Source organism: Oncorhynchus kisutch, linkage group LG11 (assembly GCF_002021735.2).
Source record: "Oncorhynchus kisutch isolate 150728-3 linkage group LG11, Okis_V2, whole genome shotgun sequence".
Taxonomy (NCBI): Eukaryota; Metazoa; Chordata; class Actinopteri; order Salmoniformes; family Salmonidae; genus Oncorhynchus; species Oncorhynchus kisutch.
Genome location: NC_034184.2, coordinates 25,502,260 through 25,526,422, shown reverse-complemented (window position 1 = coordinate 25,526,422; position 24,163 = coordinate 25,502,260). Strand labels below are relative to the sequence as shown.

Here is a 24,163-nt window from a genome sequence, read left to right as displayed (position 1 = left end):
GTATCTTCGTTTTGGATGGATAACTCTTCGTGTTGTTGTTTGTTTAGTGTGTTCCAACTTTCCCAGAAGTGATTAGATTTGATAGATTCTTCAATTACATTGAGCTGATTTCTGATGTGCTGTTCCTTTTTTTCACATAGTGTATTTCTGTATTGTTTTAGTGATTCACCAAAGTGAAGGCATAGACTCAGGTTTTCTTGGTCTCTATGTTTTTGGTTGGATAGGTTTCTCAATTTCTTTCTTAGGTTTTTACATTCTTCATCAAACAATTTGTCATTGTTGTTAATGTACTTAGGTTGTCTTCTTGAAATGTTTGATAGGGAAGCTATCAAAAGTTCAAATATACTGTTTAGGCTTTCTACTGCCAAGTTTACACCTTCACTATTACAATAAAATGTTTTGTCCAGGAAGTTGTCTAAAGGGGATTGAATTTGTTGTTGCCTAGTTGTTTTATGGTAGGTTTTTACACTACTTTCCTTCCATCTATAGCATTTCTTAATATTGTGTAGTTACTTTGGTTTTGATGCCTCATGGTTGAGTATTGCTCTGTTCAGGTAGACCGTGATTTTGCTGTGATCTGATAGGGGTGTTAGTTGTCTGACTGTGAACGCTCTGAGAGACTCTGGGTTGAGTTCAGTGGTGAAGTAATATACAGTACTACTGCCAAGGGATGAGCTGTCGGTGTACCTACCATAGGAGTCTCCTCGAAGCCTACCATTGACTATGTACAGAACCAGCGTGTGACAGAGCTGCAGGAGTTTTTACCCATTTTTGTTGGTTGTTTTGTCGTAGTTGTGTCTAGGGGGGCCATATTTTGGAGGGAATACTGTCACCTTCAGGTAGGTGTTTGTTTCCTGTGTGCTGAGACTGTCAGGTTCTTGTCCAGTTCTGCCATTTAGGGCGCCACAGACTAGTACATGTACCTGGGCCTGGAAAGGGTTGATCTCCCTCTCTATGGTGGAGAAGCTGTCTTCATTAAAGTATGGGGATTCTACTGGGGGGATATAGGTAGCACACGTGGACATTTTTGGGGGGTTGTCAGGAGGGCTTACAGGGGGGCTGACAGGGGGTGGGATCCCCTGGGCTTAATTTATCTGTCCTGCTGTGATATCGAGGCTATGGTCAGGGTCTGAGGTGCGCTGTTCTGCTGTGGTGTTGAGACTTTGGTCAGGATTTGAGGTGGACTGTTCTACTGGCTTCTCTGCGGGGGTGGCCAGCTCTCTAATGGGTTGTTCTCTGTCATACGTCATCTCTCTCACACACACATTTTTGGCACTTGACGTGTGTGTCTATGCTAAATCAGCAGCTAGAGCCCGCTGTCTGTAGGCGAGTCACGTCAAACAAAAAAATCAGATTTTGTGTATGTAATTTGATGTCTTTTTCATGAACTTTTTTTCCAATGGAAGTATTTACTATTCAGAACATCAACATTCTTGCCTGTAAACAACAACCAATCTGATAGATGAAATCCGATAGCTATAGGCTTGGTGTCAATGACACCGGACGTCCCTGTATTTGCATGCATTCACTGCAGGCGTTGTCTTATAAATGGAAGCATTTGTATTACAGTGCCAGGACAATGAGGCCATTCACAGAACTGGAAGATGCATGATTTCCACAATTCTCATCCTCCTGCTTGGCCTATATTATGGACTTCATATTTCTCTGGTAGTCCAACTGCTCTCGGAGAATTAAAACAGCATGCTGTAGTTAACTGTGCAAAAAGGGAGAGTGTTTGTAAATTCCCATGTGTTTATTCGAAATAATGCAGTTGGACCACGTGAATATATGTAGAGAAGAATAATAAAAGCTGCAGTCATGCCTTTTTACAATCACATTGTCTAAAGTCAACAAATTACAAAATTGAGGTACATATGTGCAGTACTGCAGTGAGTACAGTCTGATATAAAGCACCGTATCACTGAATAATCTCTTGTATCAAAAAAGTCATTATACAATTAATTGATGTTAAATGTATAACCTAAGTAAAGGGTTAGGAACATAAAATACTCACTTCTCAATATCTAAGCATGTGACACACAAAATGATGACATGCAGAACCAGTTTATCGTGTCTTTGAGATGACAGCCTTCCTGTGGTGACTCCAGAATCTCATGCTGCTGATGGGGTTGTCCCTCCATTTCAGGTAAGTGTTCCTCTTCAAGAATTTGTGGAGCTCAAACATTTTCTTGGTCCTCTTCTCCACATCCCCCAGTATGATGATGATGATGGTGATGATAGGGTTGCCCTTCAGCACCAGCCAGGACTGAGCTACATCAAACTCAAAGCGACACCATGCGCTGTTGATGAAGTGGCGCGACACTTCCATGATGACTTTGCGGCTACCCATAATGTTCTCGTCTATGATGTTGGAGGTGGTGGACTTACCCACTTCAAAGTCTCGCTCGTGGAGGCACAGTTGAATGGGAGCAATGGTGTAGTGATGACTGGAGAAGTGGGTATACTCAAATTGTACCAAATAAATCCCAAATGAATGAAAGGCGCCCTGTGTGAAAAATTACATGTGAAAATTATATGAGAAACAGTGACACACTCTGAATGATCTAATGATAAATCCCATATTGGTCTTTTACAGTCAGGTCAACCTAAGCTAATAGTAGGCCTACTGTTGAAACAGATAATAAGCTGATTGTTGTTTTTTACATTTCAGGTTTTCATTCTCAAAGTTAAGATTTTTTAATAGAAAAACAACAACATTGGATGTTGTAAGTCCACAACAATGCTTAAACCACATCAGGAGACCACTTTAATAATAATAATAAAAACATTTTTTTTCATTGATAAGGTTTTTGGGAAAACCTTTCCATCCAAAAGAAGATGGTGAGGCCTATCATTAGCATCACTATATTTTTTATGTTCCTTAAATTGTTTGAAACTTGAACGTTTTACTTCATATATGAGGCATTTCTTACCTTGCTTCGAAGTAGCCTTTAGCCAAAGTCTCACCATAGAACCGTGGAGTCAATTACTTATAAAGACTTTCTTATATGCATTCTCCTGTTCTATTGCTTTTCTTTCAACATTCTTTCATTGTCTAGCAGCCAAAGGCATTATCCTAGTCATATTAGCAACCCATGATAGTTGTTGCATCTTTAGATCTCCCCTCTCTAAATTTCTTATGTGTATTTCCATCTCTGTCCATGAAACTGCTTGCATGTGGGATGCACATTTTGTAACAGGTGTCATGCACTCTATGCGTAGTGGGTGCGGAGTCAGGCGCATGAAGCAGAGGGTAAAGAAAATATTTTATTCCGGCGCAGGGAAAATGATCACGCCAAACACCAGGCGCAATAATAAGACCGGCCCAAAACCTGGACCCAACCACACAACCACAAACATGAACAGAGGAAAAATAAGCCCGCACAAAGAGCAGGCGGGCATTACCGGCTTAAATAGCCCAACTAAAACCTAAACACGAAACAGGTGTAACCAATAAGACAAAACCAACAGAAAAGGGAAAAGGGATCGGTGGCAGCTAGTAGACCGGTGACGACGACCGTCGAGCGCCGCCCGAACAGGAAGTGGAGCCACCTTCGGTGGGAGTCGTGACAGTACACCCCCTCCCTGACGCGCGGCTCCTGCAGCGTGCTGACACAGGCCTTGAGGGCGACCCAGAGGGCGAGGCGCAGGGCGATCTGGATGGAGGCGATGGAAATACTTCAACAGTGACGAATCCAAGATGTCCCCCACCGGTACCCAGCACCTCTCCTCTGGACCGTACCCCTCCCAGTCCACGAGGTACTGCAGGCCCCTCAACCGGAGTATAGAGTCCAGAACAGCTCGTACTGTGTCCACCGAGGACCCCTCGAAGTCCAGAGGGGGGGAGGGACCTCCGGCACCTAACCTTCCTGCAGGGGACCAGCTACCACCGGCCAGGGGAGAGACACATGAAACGAGGGGTTAATACGATAGTAAGAAGGGAGTTGTAATTTATAACACACCTCGTTTATCCTCCTCAGGACTTTAAAAGGCCCCACACACTGCGGCCCCAGCTTCCAGCAGGGCAGGCAGAGGGGCAGGTTTCGGGTCGAGAGCCAGACCCTGTCCCCCGGTGCGAACACGGGGGCATCACTGTGGTGGCGGTCAGCGCTCCTCTTCTGCCGTCCACCAGCTTGCTTGAGGGATACCTGGACAGCCCTCCAGGTCTCCTTAGATTCAGTCTCCTCGCTGCCCTGATATACTCCAGATTACGGTGGTCAAGCCAGTGTCTCCACACCTTCAGGGCCTTTACCACAGCTAACAACTCTCGGTCCCCCACATCATAGTTTCGCTTTGGTGGCGTGCCCGAGCGCTGTGATAGCATGGCTCCAACCCCAGCCTCAGACGCATCCACTTCCACTATGAACGCCAAAGAGGGGTCCGGATGTGCCAACACGGGAGCATCAGTAAACAGCGCCTTCAAACGATTGAAAGCTCTGTCCGCCTCAGCCGACCACCGTAAACGCGCCGACTCTTCCTTCAGCAGTGAGGTAATGGGAGCCGCCACCTGGCCAAAACCCCGGATAAACCTCCGGTAGTAATTGGAAAACCCTAAAAACCGCTGCACCTCCTTTACCGTGGTCGGAGTCGGCCAATTACGCACAGCCTTAACGCGGTCACACTCCATCACCACCCCCGAGGTGGAAATGCGATAACCCAGGAAGGAGACGGCTCGTTTGGAGAACACACATTTCTCAGCTTTAACGTATAGGTCATGCTCCAGCAGTCGCCCAAGCACCTTGCGCACCAGAGACACATGTGCGGCATGTGTGGCGGAATAGATCAGGATATCATCAATATACACCACCACACCCTGCCCTTGCAGGTCCCTGAGAATCTTGTCTACAAAGGATTGAAAGACGGCTGGAGCATTCTTTAACCCATACGGCATGACGAGGCACTCATAATGGCCAGATGTGGTACTAAACGCGGTTTTCCACTCGTCTCCATCCCGAATACGCACCAGATTATACGCGATTCTGAGGTCCAGTTTCATGAAAAAAATGCGCACCGTGAAATGATTCTACTGCCGTAGCGATGAGAGGTAGCGGGTAACTAAACCCCACTGTGATGGAATTGAGACCTCGATAATCAATGCACGGACGCAGACCTCCCTCCTTTTTTTTCACAAATAAGAAACTCGAGGAGACGGGTGACGTGGAGGGCCGAATGTACCCCTGTACCAGAGATTCCGTGACATATGTCTCCATAGCCAACGTCTCCTCCTATGACAATGGGTACACGTGACTCGTGGGAAGTGTAGGGTTCACCTGGAGGTTTATCGCGCAATCCCCCTGTTGATGAGGTGCTAATTTGGTCGCCCTCTTCTTACAGAAGGTGAAAGCCAAATCGGCATACTCAGAGGGAATGCGCACAGTGGAAACCTGGTCTGGATTCTCCACTGACGTGGATTGTGACTGGCCAGCCAGGGAACCCCCAGCACCACTGGAAACGCAGGTGAATCGATAAGGAAGATACTAATCCGCTCCCTATGATCCCCCTGCATTACCATTTCCAGTGGAACCGTGGCCTCCCTGACCAGCCCTGACCCTAACGGTCGGCTATCTAAGGAGTGCACGGGGAAGGGGGGAATCTATCGGCACCAGCGGAACCCCCAGCTTACGGGCGATTCCGCGATCCATAAAGTTCCCAGCTGCGCCTGAATCGACTAGCGCCTTATGCTGGAGAGAGGGAGAAAACTCAGAGAAAAAAATAATACAAACATGTGACCAACAGGGAGCTCTGGGTGAGTTTGGTGCTGACTCACCTGGGGTGATCGAGAAGTGTTCTGCCTGCCCTCTCGACTCCCAGACGGGCTCCTCCAGCACCGGTCGGAAGTGTGTCCTCTCCGACCACAGCTGGGGCAGGAGGAGCCTCCTCCTCCGGTACCCCTCGATGCGGCCCCCCCTAACTCCATAGGTGTGGGAGCGGGAGGGCCAGGAGGTGGAACTGACAGGACCCTTTCTGAACGCCTGCAGGCAGCTAGCAGATTGTCCAGCCGGATCGACATGTTTATGAGTTCATCGAGGGAGAGAGTGGCGTCCCGACAAGCTAGCTCCCTGCGTACGTCCTCCTGGAGGCTGCACCGGTAGTGGTCCATCAGGGCCCTGTCATTCCACCCAGCCCCAGCGGCCAAGGTCCGGAACTCCAGCACGAAGTCCTGCGCGCTCCTCGTCTCCTGCCTAAGGTGGAACAGCCATTCACCCGCCGCTCGGCCCTCTGGAGGGTGGTCGAACACGGCCCGGAAATGGCGGGTGAACTCTGGATAGTGGTCCCTAGCCGAGTCGGGGCCATTCCAAACTGCGTTGGCCCACTCCAGGGCTCTGCCCGTCAGGCAGGAGACGAGGACGCTCACACTCTCTTCGACCGAGGGAGTCGGCCTCACGGTGGCCAGGTACAGCTTGAGCTGGAGCAAAAATCCCTGACACCCAGCCGCCTCTCCATTGTACTCCCTCGGGGGGCGCAAGACAAAGTGAGCTGGAGCCGGACGCCGCCGGAGGAGTGGGTTGAGTCGTCGGAGGAGCTGGAGGCGAGGTGGGGAGACCACTCCTCTCCCATCGGTCCATTCTCTCCATCATCTGGTCCATCGCCGACCCAATCCGATGGAGGATGGTGGTATGATGGAGGACGCGCTCCTCCATCGATGGAAGGGGGGTGGCCGCTGCTCCTGCTGACTCCATGCCTTGGTGCGGGCTACTGTCACACACTCTATGCGTAGTGGGTGCGGAGTCAGGCACAGGAAGCAGAGGGTAGAGAACAATGTTTTATTCCGGCGCAGGGAAAATGGTCACGCCAAACACCAGGCGCAATAATAAGACCGGCCCAAAACCTGGACCCAACCAGTCGTGAGAAAAACAAAGGAAATCACACAACCACAAACATGAACAGAGGAAAAATAAGCCGGCACAAAGAGCAGGCGTTACCGGCTTAAATAGCCCAACTAAAACCTAAACACAAAACAGGTGTAAACAATAAGATAATTCCAACAGAAAAGGGAAAAGGGATCGGTGGCAGCTAGTAGACCGGTGACGATGACCGCCGAGCGCCGCCCGAACAGGAAGAGGAGCCACCTTCGGTGGGAGTCGTGACAACAGGATTTTCCTCAAAATTGCATTTTGGAACATTAACACCGTTCTAGGCCTACCACCATGTTCACATTGCTGCACTGAAAATGTGAAGAAATAATAGTTTATTAACATTTTAAGCAAAACATTCTGATCTGTTACATCGCCTTATTAATTGATACCTCGTATACCTCCACTACACTTCTTTGATATGCATACTGGGGATTAAGAAGTTATTATATGCGATGCCCACTGAAAAATTACTTCCACTACACCACTGAATAGGAGGGACTCCTTTCTCAAGGTTCTCCACCAGTTACTCCATCACACAGGCCTCATCCTTGCTGGAGTAGATCACAAAAGTATCGTAAGGGCATTCCTGCTGGCGGGAGACCTTGTAGCCTCTCAACAAAACACAGAAGTAATGCTGGTAGAACTGGAATTTGTAGGCCAATGCTGACAATGCCAGAATAAAAACCACATCAAAGATGGGTACCACCAGCCTTGTAGTTAGCTACCCTTTGCCTGGTTAAGAAACACAAGCTGCTTTAAGAAATTAAAAACAATAGCAGCATTAAGTTTAATGGTTAAACAGCAGTCTAGCTATGTTTTACTATCCCTTGACTACAGAACGTTTTTGAATTTGTAGTCTCGCTCAACCCTCCCACTTTCCCCACTGCATTTCATAGCCAGGTTCTGTAGCCAACATAAACCTTTGAGCCTCTTTTCCTCAGAGAAAATGGCTTGATTCTAGCCATTACCGTTTAAGAGATATGACCCATAATACTGGTGCTACATTTTTTTCTATCATGCATTGACGGGCCGCATTTTACATTCATAAAGATTATCGCAGGCCATTCTAAAACTAAGCTACTGGCGGACCGGGCAGTTAACTACTTGCTTAGGTTTCACCTTGTTCAGTCATGTTACCTCATTAGCTAGTTATAGCAAACAACCTCGGTGTAATGCTCATTCCTTCGACGATAAACGCGAATCCGACCATCACCCCAGGTGAAACAAAACCGCGACTTGTCAGTGAGGAGCACTTTTTGCCAGTCCGGTGATGTCTGCTGAGGACCTGCCTTACAACAGGCCTACAAGCACTTAGTCTAGCCTCTCTCAGCCTATTGCGGATAGTCTGAGCACTGATGGAGGGATTATGCATTCCTGGTGTAACTCGGGCAGTTGTTGTTGCCATCCTGTACCTGTCCCGCAGGTGTGATGTTCGGATGTACCAATCCTATGCAGGTGTTGTTACACATGGTCTTCCACTGCGAGGACGATCACCTGCCCATCCTGTCTCCCTGTAGTGCTGTCTTAGGCGTCTCATAGTTCGGACATTGCAATTTATTGCCCTGGTCACATCTGCAGTCCTCATGCCTCCTTGCAGCATGCCTAAGGCACATCAGATGAGCAGGGACCCTGGGCATCTTTCGTTTGGTGTTTTTCAGAGTCAGTAGAAAGGCCTCTTTAGTGTCCTAAGTATTCATAACTGTGACCTCAATGCCTACCGTTTGTAAGCTGTTAGTGTCTTTAAAAAAATAATAATTGTTTACCTTTATTTTACTAGGCAAGTCAGTTAAGAACAAATTCTTATTTTCAATGACGGCCTAGAAACAGTGGGTTAACTGCCTGTTCAAGGGCAGAACGACAGATTTTGTACCTTGTCAGCTCGGGGATTTGAACTTGCAACCTTTCGGTTACTAGTACAATGCTCTAACCACTAGGCTACACTGCCGCCCCTCATGCACTGTTCCACAGGTGCATGTTCATTAATTGTTTATGGTTCATTGAACAAGCATGGGAAATCATGTTTAAACCCTTTACAATGAAGATCTGTGAAGTTATTTGGATTTTTACGAATTATCTTTGAAAGACAGGGTCCTGAAAGGGGGACATTTATTTTTTTGCTGAGTTTATTTTGCCAATATTTTGCAGCACCATCTCATGATCGTGAATCTCTCTCTCTGCGCTTGTGTGTGTCTGTTTGTGTTGTATGTAATGTGCAATATCTATGTAAGCTGAATTAGGAAATTACATGGCCAGATATTTGTTTCTTATATATGTTTGTCATATTTCTGTGGTTGGGAAGAGAATAGGATGTTATGCAGACAAATATGTTGGTAGGACAAGGCTATGTTTGTTTGTGCACATGGAAGTCAGTAATTTATGTTTACTATAGGTTAATGAGGCAATACAAATGTGATGTGACTAAAATGAACCGGCTTTTATTTGACTAAAATGGCCCACTGTTTTCATTATTTTGGCAATAACTACTGTACAGTCGTGGCCGAAAGTTTTGAGAATGACACAAATATTAATTTCCACAAAGTTTGCTGCTTCAGTGCCTTTAGATATTTTTGTCAGATGTTACTATGGAATACTGAAGTATAATTATAAGCATTTCATAAGTGACAAAGGCTTTTATTGACAATTACATGACGTTGATGCAAAGAGTCAATATTTGCAGTGTTGACCGTTCTTTTTCAAGAACTCTGCAAGACCTGGCATGCTTTCAATTAAATTCTGGGCCACTGATGGCAGCCCATTCTTGCATAATCAATGCTTGGAGTTTGCCAGAATTTGTGGGGTTTTGTTTGTCCACCCGCCTCTTGAGGTTTGACCACAAATTCTCAATAGGATTAAGGTCTGGGGAGTTTCCTGGCCATGGACCCAAAATATCGATGTTTTGTTCCCCGAGCCACTTAATTATCACTTTTGCCTTATGGCAAGGTGCTCATTCATGCTGGAAAAGGTATTGTTCATCACCAAACTGTTCCTGGATGGTTGGGAGAAGTTGCTCTCGGAGGATGTGTTGGTACCATTCTTTATTCATGGCTGTGTTCTTAGGCAAAATTGAGAGTGAGCCCACTCCCTTGGCTGAGAAGCAACCCACACATGAATGGTCTCAGGATGCTTTACTGTTGGCATGACACAGGACAGATGGTAGCGCTCACCTTGTCTTCTCCGGACAAGCTTTTTTCTGGATACCCCAAACAATCGGATAGGGGATTCATCAGAGAAATGACTTTACCCCAGTCCTCAGCAGTCCAATCCCTGTACCTTTTGCAGAATATCAGTCTGTCCCTGATGTTTTTCCTGGAGAGAAGTGGCTTCTTAATCACCCACCTCAGGGCACTATGACTACCTCGTCATGCCGTACGGGTTGATGAATGCCCCATCAGTCTTCCAGGCAGTTGTAGACGAGATTTTCCTGGACCTGCATGGGCAGGGTGTAGTGGTGTATATTGATGACACGCCGAGCATGTGTCACAGGTGCGCAGGGTGCTTGGTCGACTGTTGGAGCATGACCTGTACGTCAAGGCTGAGAAATGTCTGTTCTTCCAACAGTCCGTCTCCTTCCTAGGGTACCGTATTTCCACTTCAGGGGTGGAGATGGAGAGTGACCGCATTTCAGCCGTGCGTAATTGGCCGACTCCCACCACGGTAAAGTGTAGCGGTTTCTAGGGTTTTCCAACTACTACCGGAGGTTTATCCGGGGTTTTGGTCAGGTAGCGGTTCCCATTACCTCACTGCTGAATGGGGGACCGCGCAGGTGGAGCAGGAAGAAGAAGTAAACCCGGATGTCCTGGGCCAAGGTGGGCCACCAGTACTTGCCGGAGAGACAGCCGATAGTACGGGCTATACCTGGGTGCCCCGGCAGAGGTGCTGTGTGTGCCCAGGCGAGGAGACGGTCCCGCACATCAGAGGGCATGTAGGTACGCCCTTTGGGACAGTGGGCAGGTGAGGGCTCCTGTCGAAGGGCTCGATGGATGTCCGAGTCCACATTCAAAATGACAGGAGCCACAATGCGGTACAGGGGAATAATTGGTGTCCCTTTCTCCCGCCGATCCTCTGTGTCATGCACCCGGGACAACGCATCGGTCTTTACTTTCTTAGATCCCGGCTGGTTGGTGAGGGTAAAGTCAAACCTGGCGAAGAATATGGCCCACCTGGCCTGACGCGGGTTCAGCCTCTTCGCTGCTTGAATATACTCTAGGTTCCGGTCGTCCGTCCAAACCAGGAATGGGTGTTGAGCACCCTTCAGTCAGTGCAGCTATGTTTTCAGCTCCTTCTTGACGGCCAGAAACTCACGGCTCCCCACGCCGTAATTCTGCTCTGTGGGAGACAGCATCCGTGAGTAGAAGGCGCATGGATGGAGTTTAGGGGGCGATCTAGTGCGTTGGGAGAGAACAACCACTACTCCAACCTCTGAGGCATCCACCTCCACGGTGAAGGGCAGAAATGGGTCAGGATGAGCCAGGACGGGCGCGTTCGTAAAACGTTCCTTGAGCATTTGGCCTCAGTTGGCCTCAGTCCAGCTCAGCTGTCGAAGACCTCCCTTCAGGAGGGAGGTGAGAGGGGCCACCACTGTGCTGAAACCCCTAATGTTGGCAAAACCTAGGAAGCGCTGCACCGCATTTATGTTGGATGGAACAGGCCACGACCGTACTGCACTGATCCTCTGCTCTTCCATCTCCACTCCCGCGGTGGATATCCGATAGCCCAGGAAGGAGACCGCCTGCTGGTAGAAAAGGCACTTCTCCGCCTTGGCATTAGGGTAATGCCTTATCAGCCTCTCCAAAACAGACCTGACATGAGAGACATGTTGCTCGCGTGTAGTGGAGTACACCAAGATGTATTCTATGTTCACCACTACACAGCCACCCTTTTCCTTGATGACAGCTTTGCACATTCTTGGCAGTCTCTCAACCAGCTTCACCTGGAAGGCTTTTCCAACAGTCTTGAAGGAGTTCCCACATATGCTGAGCACTTGTTGGCTGTTTTTCCTTCACTCTACGGTCCAACTCATCCCAAACCATCTACATTTGTAAGTCAATTTTTGAGGTTGAGGTCGGGTGATTATGGAGGCCAGGTCATCTGATGCAGCACTCCATCACTCTCCTTTTTGGTCAAATAGCCCTTACACAGCATGGAGGTGTGTTGGGTCATTGTGCTGTTGAAAAACAAATGATAGTCCCACTAAGCGCAAACCAGATGGGATGGCATATCACTGCAGAATGCAGTGGTAGCCATGATGGTTAATTGTGCCTTGAATTCTAAATAAATCACCAACAGTGTCACCAGCAAAGCACCATCACACCTCTTTCTCCATGCTTCACTGTGGGAACCACACATGCGGAGATCATCCGTTCACCTACTCTGCATCTCACAAAGACATAGCGGTTGGAACCAAAAATCTCAAATTTGGACTGATCAGACCAAAGGACATTTTTCCACCGGTCTAATGTCAATGCTCGATTTTCTTGGCCCAAGCAAGTCTCTACTTCTTATTGGTGTCCTTTAGTAGTAGTTTCTTTGCAGCAATTTAACCATGAAAGCCTGATTCACACAGTCTCTTCTGATGTGTCTGTTACTTGAACTCTGAAGCATTTATTTGGGCTGCAATTTTTGAGGCTGGTAACCCTCATGAATTCCTGTGGTGGTCCTCATGAGAGCCAGTTTCCTCAGCTCTTGATGGTTTATTTGACTGCACTTGAAGAAAATGTCAAGTTCTTGACATTTTCCAGATTGACTGTGGGGTTTACCCAAAGAGGATGTTCTTGTATAAGTGTCTTTGGTTTACCTCGTTACACAGTCATGTGTAATTATGCAATACAGACATACAGCTATAAACACTAGAGCTGTGTTTAGACAGGCAGCCCAATTATTTTATTTTTGTTCACTATTTGTTATTTTGACCAATTTAGATTGGCTCTGAAAAAGATCTGATGTCAAAAGATCTGATGTGATTGCTCAAAAGACCAATTAGTGGCAAAATATCAGAATTGGGCTGCCTGTGTAAACGCTACCTGAGAGACAGCAGTGGACAAATCAAATCAAATGAAAATTGTCACGTGCCGAATACAACAGGTGAAATGCTTACTTACTACAAGCCCTTAACCAACAATGCATTTCAAGAAATAGCGGTAAGAAAATATTTACTATATAAACTAAAGTAAAAAATTAAATAACAATACAGGGCGTACCGGTACCAAGTCAATGTGCGGGGTACAGGTTAGTTGAGGTCATTTGTACATGTAGGTAGGGGTAAAGTGACTATGCATAGATAAACAGCAAGTAGCAGCAATGTAACAGTGTAAAATAATCTGGGGACCCATGCCAAATCTTTTCAGTCTCCCGAGGGGGAAAAGGTTTTGTCGTGCCCTCTTCACGACTGTCTTGGTGTGCTTGGACCATGATAGTTTGTTGGTGATGTGGACACCAAGGAGTTTGGTCCTCCTTTTCCTGTAGATGAACACTTTCAGAATGAAGGGATGTTTTGATCTCAAAGTGTGTGTCACGTGTGCTCCCTCTCCGGCCTCTAGGTCACCAGACTGCTTGCTATGGTGTCATGTCAGTGTGTTGTTTGTGTTTCTTGTTTTGTATTTAGTTGCATTTATTTAATAAATCACTCACTCCCTGCACTTGCTTCCTGACTCTCAGAACACTCGTTACAGTGTGGTTGCATGAAGGAAGCATTCATCTGAATAGAAGTTTAACATGAAACTGGATCAGTTTCCTGTAATTTATACATTTTAGTTAACTACCCACAAAGACAGGTGTGAAAAATGGCTGCCTAAGTATGGTTCCCAATCAGAGACAACGATAGACAGCTGTCCCTGATTGAGAACCATACCTGACCAAAACAAAGAAATACAAAACATAGAAAATAGAACATAGAATTCCCACCCACATCACACCCTGACCTAACCAAATAGAGAGGTGCGGACTCCGGCCGCAAAACCTGAACCTATAAGGGAGGGTCCGGGTGGGCATCTATCCGCGGTGGCGGCTCTGGTGCGGGACGTAGACCCCGCTCCACCTTTGGCTCACCCCGCTTTGGTGGCGCCTCTGGTGTGGGGACCCCCGCTGCCGACCCCGGACTGGGGACCCTCTCTGCGGGCCCCGGACTGGAAACCCTCGCTGCGGGCCCCGGCCTGGGCACCCTCGTTGCGGGCCCCGGACTGGGAACCCTCGTTGCGGGCCTCGGATTGGGGACCGTCGCTGGAGGCTCCAGACTGGGGACCGTTGCTGGAGGCTCCGGACTGGAGACCGTCGCTGGAGGCTCCGGACTGGAGGATGTCGCTGGAGGCTTCCTGCCATGACTCCTCACTGGAGGCTTCGTGCCATGGATCATCACTGGAGGCTTCGTGCCATGGATCATCACTGGAGGCTTCGTGCCATGGATCATCACTGGAGGCTACTTGCCATGGATCATCACTGGAGGCTTCGTGCCATGGATCATCACTGGAGGCTTCTTGCCATGGATCATCGCTGGAGACTTCTTGCCATGGATCACCACTGGTGTGGAGAGACACACATGAAGCCTGGCTCTGGGAGCAGGCACAGGACTCACCAGGCTGGGGAGACATACAGGAGGTGTAGTTCTGGGCGCAGGCACAGGACTCACCAGGCTAGGGAGACACACAGGAGGCTTTGTCCTTGGCAGAGGTACCGGATACACTGGGCCGTGGAGGCGCACTGGAGGTCTTGAGCTTAGAGCCTGCACAACCCGTCCTGGCTGGGTGGTTATCTTCACCCTGCAAATGCGGGGAGCTGGCACAGGACGCACTGGGCTGTGCAGACGTACCGGAGACACAGTGCGCAAAGCCGACGCAGGATATCCTGGGCCTTAGAGACGTACTGGCGGCCAGATGCGCTGAACCGGCCCGGCCAATTCGGGGAGCTGGAAGGTAGCGCACCGGGCTGTGAACGCGCACTGGAGACACCGTGCACTCCACCGCATAACACGGTGCCTGACCAGCACAACGCTCACCATGGTAAGCACGGGGAGTTGACCAAACTCCCCGTTTGGTTGAGTCAAAGGCCTTCCGGTCTTTAGTGCCAGCCGTGACCCTGTGTAATCCTGGGCCCTCTTTCTCACTGCCTCCGCCTTCCTCTCTGCTTCCACCGCTCCCACGGCAGGCGATCCTTTCCGGACAGAATCTCCTCCCACGTCCAGGATCCCTTGCCGTCCAGGATGTCATCCCATGTCCAGTCCTCCTTTTTCCCACACTGCTTGGTCTTTTGGTGGTGGGTAGTTCTGTCACGGGCGTCTGAAGAAGAGGACCAAGGTGCAGCGTGGTGAGCATACATTTCTTTTTATTTAAGATAAATGTTGCCAACAAAACAAGAAAATTACCATGAAGCTCAACAGGGCTAAGTGCCACAAACAAAGTTAACTACCCACAAAGACAGGTGGGAAAAAGGGCTGCCTATGGTTCCCAATCAGAGACAACGATAGACAGCTGTCCCTGATTGAGAACCATACCCATCCAAAACAAAGAAATACAAAACATAGAAAACAGAACATAGAATGCCCACCCCACATCACACCCTGACCTAACCAAATAGAGAAATAAAACAGCTCTCTAAGGTCAGGGCATGACAGTTGGGCATGGTATAATTGACAGATTCTCTCAGTATATTGAACTTTGGCTTCTTCCTTTACAAACCATAAAAGGAAGTTATTTATAGGTGTTTATAAAAGTTAGCTAGCCAACTTACTGATCATTCTTTGTGAAATAACACCTTGTTTTAGTGTCTTCCTTGTTGAAACTCCCCTCTGCTTTAAATTCCTTTGTGCTCGCCTGTCTTTTTGTGAAATGCAGCACCTGTGTGCAGTGAAGAGCCACACCTCTCCAGCCTTTAAACATCCAACCAGGAGGACTGGTTTAGCCCAGTGACCAGGCTTCATTACTGACAATCTCTCTCTCTCTCTCTCTCTCTCTCTCTCTCTCTCTCTCTCTCTCTCTCTCAAGCACATACATTCCAGTCACACAGTTTCACTGAAACCAACCACTTGTCAACATCTATCTCTGTGGATTTCACTTTTACCTACGGATCCCATCTCCTACATATGTGAACATTCTTCACCTGCTGATCTCACCTAATTTACCAGTAGATCTTGCCTAACTTAAATGTGGAAACTCAACTTTAACTTTTTACTTGTCTGTCACACTTTTACCTGTGGATTTAATCTTTAGACCTCACTTTAACCTTCTGACGCCCCCTTTTAAATCTGTACTGCTCATTTACCTGTGGATCTCACCTGAGGACCTCACCTTTAGGGATCTCACTTCTACCTGAGGATCTGACTACTACTTGTCCCAGGAGAGATGTCTCGTCGTGCCAGTACCTTGGACCTGGACATTACCAGCAAGTACAGCACTTTGGGAGGGCAGGCCCAACGGCGCTCCACTACCCTGAGTTCCCAGTCTCAGCCCAAAACCTCCAAGCCAGGCGATGTCTTTTGTGACTTCTGCACCACTCGGAAACAAAAGGTTTGGTTTTATCTTATTTTGGTGAAAAAAAAATTATAAAATATTTTTACATTTTAGTAATTTAGCAGATGCTCTTCCACAGAGTGACTTACAGGAGCAATTAGGGTTAAGTGCCTTGCTCAAGGGCACAACGGCATATTTTTCAACTAGTCAGCTCGGGGATTCAAACCAGTGACCTTTTGGTTACTGGCCCAACACTCTTAAACGCTATACTGTAGATGACCTGCTACCCCATAACATTGTTCAACATTGTTTTGTTTATTTTTTATATTGTAAAGTGTCTTTAGGTTCTGTAAAAGTGTCATATAAAACCTGTGTTGTGTCGTCTTCTTCTTAAGGCTGTGAAGTCCTGCCTACTGTGCCTGACCTCCTACTGTGAGACCCACCTCCAGTCCCACTATGAGTACCCAGCCTTGATGAAACACAAGCTGGTGAAGGCTACGAGCCAGATGAGGGAGAAGATCTGTGCCCAGCACGACAAGCTGCTGGAGGTGTTCTGCCGCACAGACCAGACCTCAGTCTGTGTCCTCTGCATGATGGATGAACACAAGCGCCACGACACTGTGCCGGCTGGCACCGAGAGGATTGAGAAACAAGTGCGTGAGTTTTAGTAATACCATACTCTAGGCCCCATTAAAAAAGCCTCAGACAGCTGGCCTTTTTTTACACACCATATGCATTCATAAAGCCTTTATAACAGATACTACTTAAGACATTATGACAGCCATCATAGGCCTGGTTCATATGTTGATGCTCCTATAACATTGTGTCAACGTTGTCCCCTACAGAAACAGCTGGGGTCCACTCTAATGAAGTCTCAGAAGAGGATTGATCAGAGAGTGAAGAAGTGGACAGACCTTCGCCAGGCTGTGGAGTCAGTCAAAGTGGGTTAAAACATTATGAAACTTTGCATGCAAGCAGTGGGTGGGAGAGCTTATTATTTTAAATCACATCAATAAACCCCCACAAAACTCGTAAGAGACTCTTCCTAACAAACTGGGGATGTCCCTCTCTCTTTAACCTCCCCTTTTCCCCTCCCTCTTTCTTGCTTACATGTCCCCTCTTTCATTTACTCCCGCTCTATTATCTCTCCCTCTGTTTCCCCCATACAGCACTCTGCACAGGCGGTGTTGGATGAGAACGAACGTATCTTCACAGAGCTGCTGCGCTCCATAGAGAGAAGGTACATAGAGGTGAGAGAGCTGGTGCGAGCCCAGGAGAAGACCACAGTGATCCAGGCTGAGGGACTGTTGGACCGTCTGGAACAAGAGATAACTCTGCTGAGGAAGAAACACACTGACCTGGAGGAACTCTCCCACACTGACGACCACATACACTTCCTACAGGTTGGTATAATGTACAGTTACAGTCTCACACTGCCAGATTTCATAGTCTTGTATTCACTTGGCTACTGGAACTGGCACAGGAACGTGATGAAGCTGGAGCATCAGACTTCCCTCCAGGCACTAAATGTATACTGGGCAGAAGTGGATTGAAACCACATTGTTTCACCTGTCCTTTCAACTTACTTCAAACTCAATTTCAGCTTAATTAATTAACGTAATTATGTTGTATCATCAATGTGGCTATTTAACTGAATTGCTCAAAGTCATTATCATGCTCCTCTTTTCCAACCTTTTTCCAACCCTCTCCATCGTTCCTCTAGAGCTGGCAGTCTCTGTCTGGTCCCTCTGGGTATGAGGATCTAAACAATGTCACTGTCGTTCCATACTACTCCTTCGATGGAGCCAAGAGAGCCATCGCTGCGTTGAAGGTGCAAGTGGAGGAAATCAACAAGACGGAAATCAGCAAAATCGCCTCAGCAGGTGAGATACCTCAAAACACAGTGATTTCTTATTTTTGGGTGACTTTGCTCTGGTTATTCTTTACGATGTATGTCATGCTATGTTTGAAAATGTGTGTTTTGATTCATTCCGTTTTCACAGTAGCATATTTATTTGCTATTTAATTGTTTTTGTTTGTATCAAATATTTATTACTGCGGTCTGTCTGTCTGTCTCCACAGTCAAAGAGGTCCACATTATCCAACCACTAGATCATATGGCACGAGAAGAACTTGAAACCAAGACAAGAGAATATTCAGAACCTAAGACAAGAGAGGATTTCAAGAAATGTGAGTCATTTTAACATATTTTTTTATTAAATAACAGTGTTTCTATTTCAAATTGTGCCCTGTCTCCTGTAACAGCAGACACTCATATTTATTTGAAGGAAGGAAGTAAATGTAACACGACTTTCCTGTGGTCAAATTATCATGATGGATGAAACTGGCATTGAAACCAGTGTGCCACAGTTACAGAGATAGTCTGTCTACCTGCAGAACAGGTTAGGTGAAAACAATCCATAACTGTGTCGCTCCCAGCGGTGGAAAAACACGGAACATTTATGATTGAACAAACAGTTACGCAATATTGACACCTAATCATGTGTCACGGGACAGAGTTTCTTCTCTTTTAATAAGAGAGAAGTGTAACTGGAGCTTCCACTTTATAAGTTGTTACTCCACGGCAACTATAAGGAAACAACAGCATAATTAAACAGCATATCACACTGGTAGTTCCTCTGATGTAGGCCTTGTTTGGTCATTGTTTGGTCTATCTTGTTCAAACCCCCTGCTGTAAATGTTAAGTGTTGGATTGACAGCTACAGGGTCCTACGTTCAAGTCCTGGTTGGGGACACCCCCCTGAAATTGCCACAGTATTTATTGGTTTGGTCTATCTTTCTATTCTAAAGCTTTTATCTCTCTGTTCCAGACCTGGTCCAGCCGACCCTGGATGTCAACAGTGCCCACCCCAACCTGTACCTATCTGAGGGCAACACTGTAGCCAAGATGATGAGCGAACCCAAGAACTACCCAGACCATCCAGACAGGTTCGACCATTGGCAGCAGGTAAGAAACTTTTTTTGCTCAGGTGTGACATCACATGACTTAGACAAGGAAAGGATAGGGCTTTCTCATTGTTTCATATAATATTTTTCAAAGCACTCATAGTGCTTTACATTGTATGGTGGGTGGGCAGAAAGTCCGATTCACATCCAATTAACTAAACTCATTCAATTCAACTCAACTCTCTTCCATCCCAGCTGCTGTGTAAGGAGGGTCTGTCAGGGAGTCGCTGCTACTGGGAGGTGGACTGGAGAGGAACGGAGATAGACATCGCCGTCACCTTTCAGAGCATCAACCGCAAGGGCAACAGCAACGAATGCAGCCTGGGTTGGAACGACAAGTCCTGGAGCCTGTACTGCTCTGAGGACAAATATTCCTTTGTGCACAAGAACCAGAGCACAGATATAGCCAAGCCCAGGTCCTCAAGGGTAGGAGTGTATGTGGACCAGATAAAGGGGACTCTGGCATTTTACAGTGTGTCTGATAGCATGAACCTCCTTCACAAAGTACAGACCACCTTCCTAGAGCCTCTCTACCCTGCCTTCAGTGTGTGGGGCTTTGGTTCCAGTGTGAAACTAGTGTAATGATTGAGTGGGAAACACTAAATGGGGGTCTTGAACCAGCGACCCTATGGTTACAGAGAAATCTCACTAAATCTGTGCCATAAAGGTCCAGACCTCTTGAAGTTGTTGTATGCTTACAGACAGGGAGGCTACCCTGTATGAGCATATTGTTTGAAATGTACCTGTAAATAGATTGATGCTCATTATAAAGTGTGTATAATTCTGTACCTACAATAGATGAATTACATTTGAATACCTATGTAATTGCAGAGAGATACAATGTTTTATATTTTATGAAGAAAAAAAAGAGAAAAGTGAGTGATGGGACGGAATCTGCTCTGACAGTTCGGTGAGACCATTACTGTTGGATGTTATTGGACCTTTCTGTCCTGTATTACTTACCTTTCTTTCCCTTTTATAATAATCAGATATTGTATAATCATAATGAATGTAAGAAAAGTGGACCCTACCCTATGGTATTCCCACTGGGCACACAATGTACTTTCAACATGGAGAATTGGGTAATATTTGATTGTGATGTTGATAAATTAATTAACAACCAAAAATCACTCAAAAAGACAGTCAAAAGTTAATTGAATTTCCAATGTGTTATCACTATGCTTTCAACCATCTAAAAGCACAACCAAATTCCAATAGAAAAACAATTTGATTTTTGGTTTAGTTTGTCACCCAAATGTCTATCACTGCGCTTTCAACCGTTTAAAAGCACAGAAAACTTCAAATGGGAATATGTCAGATATTTTCTTTATTTGTACAACATATTAATGTGTTATCGATGTTCTTCATCTAAAATAAGAACCAAATGACCTGGGCCCGGTTTCCAGATAGCAATGGAATTTAGGCTTGAATGAATGATGAATGATCTGAATGATGCTTTGTTGCAAAAAAAGGCAGAAGCTGTAACATTTCCCAAAAGACCATGCAGAGAGAACGTTCCCTGACTTTAAGTACTCATTGAGGCATAGGCCTACAGTCGATACTGATAGGACAGAAAGAAAGTCAAATTTGACCTTAACATTATAATTATTCCACAATACTGACAAAGGCTCCGCTCCTTGAAAGATATTATCACCTACGGCTGCAAATATTGTGGCGGCTTATTCTAATGCTTAATCTACCCTATAATGACTAAAATGTCAATGTAAATCAAGACTTTGCATATCATTAAGCACATGTTGTTAAACATCATTAGATTAGATCTGAGTCAAAAATGACAGACTGTAGGCAGCCTACAATTAGAAAAATATGAAATGACATTGATTTCAATATCGTTGAATTACAAAAAAAGAGACCATGTTTGTATGCGGCTTTTTAAAACTCAGTTATATATATATATGAGGGCTGAGTAATGAGGGCTGAGGGCTGAGTAATGAGGGCTGAGGGCTGAGTAATGAGGGCTGAGGGCTGAGTAATTAGAATGTTCTACTTAAGGTGTGTTTGCATAATATTTATTTGTTGAATGTTTATGTGTTATTATGCTGTGATATGTTGAAATGTATTATATATTCGCCATTGATATGATAACTATGAGAAGTAGGCTATTGATTGTGATGGAATTTATGAAATAGCCTACCTGTTTAGGTGCATATTGGATTGGCCCAGTATTAGGGGTTGGGTTTGTAATTTCAGGGGAATTGAGAAGTCACAGTGCTCTCTTTAACTCAGCTGTGTGAGGAATTATTTATGCTTTGACAAAGTTATAGGCACTCTGGCTATGGTGCTCTACCTTAGAAGCCGGTCTTAGTGTCTGCATATGAGCCATTTGGCTTATTTGTTTGTTATTTTGGAATTCTTCATCTATATGTCAGTGTTCGTTAACATCTTGTAAATATCCATGGATCCAGCATTTTACATTGGATTAGAATTTTTTTAATCATCATAAACTGTTGTCTTTGAGAGTGAAATTTCAACCACAGGATTATGTCATCATGGTAACTAAATTTCAACATAGACAAATATGTTGAATTTGTACCTTTTAAGTCAGATTTTCAACTTTATAGCCACTATCCGAAAAAAAAACTATAGGCTGGGCAGCACCTCTGACTAGAGAATGTATCTATCTAAAGCTACCCTTTGGTCTCCCATCCACTGGCGACCCGTCATTCAGGGCAGAGACCCACCTGTTTTGAGCACCACAATTTTGCAAAACTCATGAAAAAAAACAGTTTTTCATGCTATTTTGGCATTAATACGTGTCACATATATATATATATATATATATTTTTTTTTTATCCGTTATTTTACCATGTAAGTTGACTGAGAACACGTTCTCATTTGCAGCAACAACCTGGGGAATAGTTACAGGGGAGAGGAAGGGGATGAATGAGCCAATTGTAAACTGGGGATTATTAGGTGACCGTGATGGTCAGATTTGCAAACAATGTAAAAAAAAATATATATATATATAATTGAGTTAATAAAGCCGCATACAGACATGGTCTCTTTTTTGTTTTCTTGAGTAAGGCTGCACCAAAATGCAGGTGTTTCAGTCTAGCTCAGTGCTTTCAGGGTGGTGGAGTGTTGTGTCATGATTGGCTCAGTGTTCTGTTACTCATGGGGACACTATGTCACTGCCAAGCCTAAGGGTAGAGCTAAAAAATTAAAGCCCCTTGGATGCTGCCATAGAGTTACATTAGAAGTCAAATCAAATCAAATCAAATTTATTTATATAGCCCTTCGTACATCAGCTGATATCTCAAAGTGCTGCCTATCCAAGAAGGCTCAAGGTCATTGGCCACAGACAAAAATATGTCAAATCATGTTATATCTACAGTAGCTGTGATTGGACTGATCATGTCAACATTATACCTTCAAAATCTTAGCTAGCAGTCATCATCATGAATCAAGTCGACAATCTACTGGCAAATACTTTTTAATCCTTGTCACATGAAGATAAATAATGAAGAGAAGTTATAGACAAAACGTATCTGTGCTCATCGGCCATTGGACATAAACATTACACAACAAGTTAGAAATTGCAAATTGCAACAATGGTTTGGAAGGAATCAATAGTTAACTGCAAGTATTGCAGGGAAATTATTGGCCTGCTATTCAGTGGAATGGCTATGTCTAAGATTAAGGGTCTCTTTTCCTAGTTTAAAATTATAAACATTCAACATTGGACATGCTGTCAATGAAGCATGATTTGTGCCGCGCTCAAAACAACTGTTAACTTGGAACTGCAAAATCTGACTTCAGTGAGTTCAAGACAACTGGGAACTCGGGGAAAACAAGCTATGACTGGGAAAATATGTTTTGAGCTTTCATCCAACTCGAAATTGTAAATTGGGAACTCAGGCCTCTTTCTTGAGCTATGACCTGAAGATCACTGATGTCATCATGATTCAACCTTTTTTTTGTTCGAGCTCCCAGTTGTCTTGAAAGCACCATAAATCCAGAGAATGCCAGACTTTGATGACAAAATTTGCCCACGAAGGACCCCCACGCCACCTTCCTGTTCAAGTGAGCACAGCACAACAAGGCGAGTCCAAAAATGTATTGTATGCTGCTGCATAAATCATGTAATTTGCCTGGGAGATATGTTTACTGTAGCTAAGAAAGTAATGCTAAGAGTATGTTGTGTAGTAAGCTGTTAGTAGCCCATGTGAATCACCATTATAATTTGGTCTATTTTCACCTCTTAATTTCACCTACTGTTCTGACTTGGTGGTGCACATGTAGCCTATAACCTGTTTTTGAGAAATGTAATCATCAAACATTGTAAGAGCTTTCATTGTCTGCTTATATGCCCCCTACGGTTCTGACTTGATGTACAGGGAGTACACTGTAAGAACGGCCCATGTTCTGAATTCTGTCGCTGTACATTTCAAAAGTGGTGAACAAATAGTTATATTGACTACGTCCGTCCTAGCTCACTGATTGTCTTAATCAAAATTACGGATTGCCTCATATCCGTTTGTCGTCCTCTTATGCCATAGTTTGTACATCTCAATTGTCAGTAGAAACCACCATTGTTTAAGCAAGTCAGCCATGTTTTTTAAGGCAGTAAATTAGGCTGAATTAAATGTTTCGTTGCCAGACAAAGCTCCACTGATTTTTTGCACCATCAAGATTTACATGCTAAAATCACCTGGGAACAGTTAACCCACTGTTCCCAGGCCATCATTGAAAATAAGAATTTGTTCTTAACTGACTTGCCTGGTTAAATAAAGGTAAAATAAAATAAAAAAATGCAGTATTTGTCACTTACTATTACCAATGTGTTATCGTGAGAATGATTATTAAGAGATCTCCACTTAAAAACTAAACAGATTCACTGTTTCTATCTGTCATTCCAAAGAGTTGGTTTAACAGGGCAAA

General features: G+C 45.4%; 1 protein-coding gene across 1 annotated transcript; it reads left to right on the top strand.

The window, feature by feature from the left end:
* The first annotated feature begins 15,673 nt into the window (after nt 1-15,673).
* On the top strand, nt 15,674-22,276 carry ftr14l (finTRIM family, member 14-like). The gene is made up of 8 exons (XM_020494187.2): nt 15,674-16,351; nt 16,690-16,947; nt 17,140-17,235; nt 17,464-17,697; nt 18,018-18,177; nt 18,377-18,484; nt 19,126-19,262; nt 19,457-22,276. The coding sequence occupies exons 1-8, from the start codon at nt 16,187-16,189 to the stop codon at nt 19,841-19,843; spliced, it is 1,545 nt and encodes a 514-aa protein (XP_020349776.1). The 5' UTR covers nt 15,674-16,186; the 3' UTR covers nt 19,844-22,276.
* Nucleotides 22,277-24,163: the final 1,887 nt, after the last annotated feature.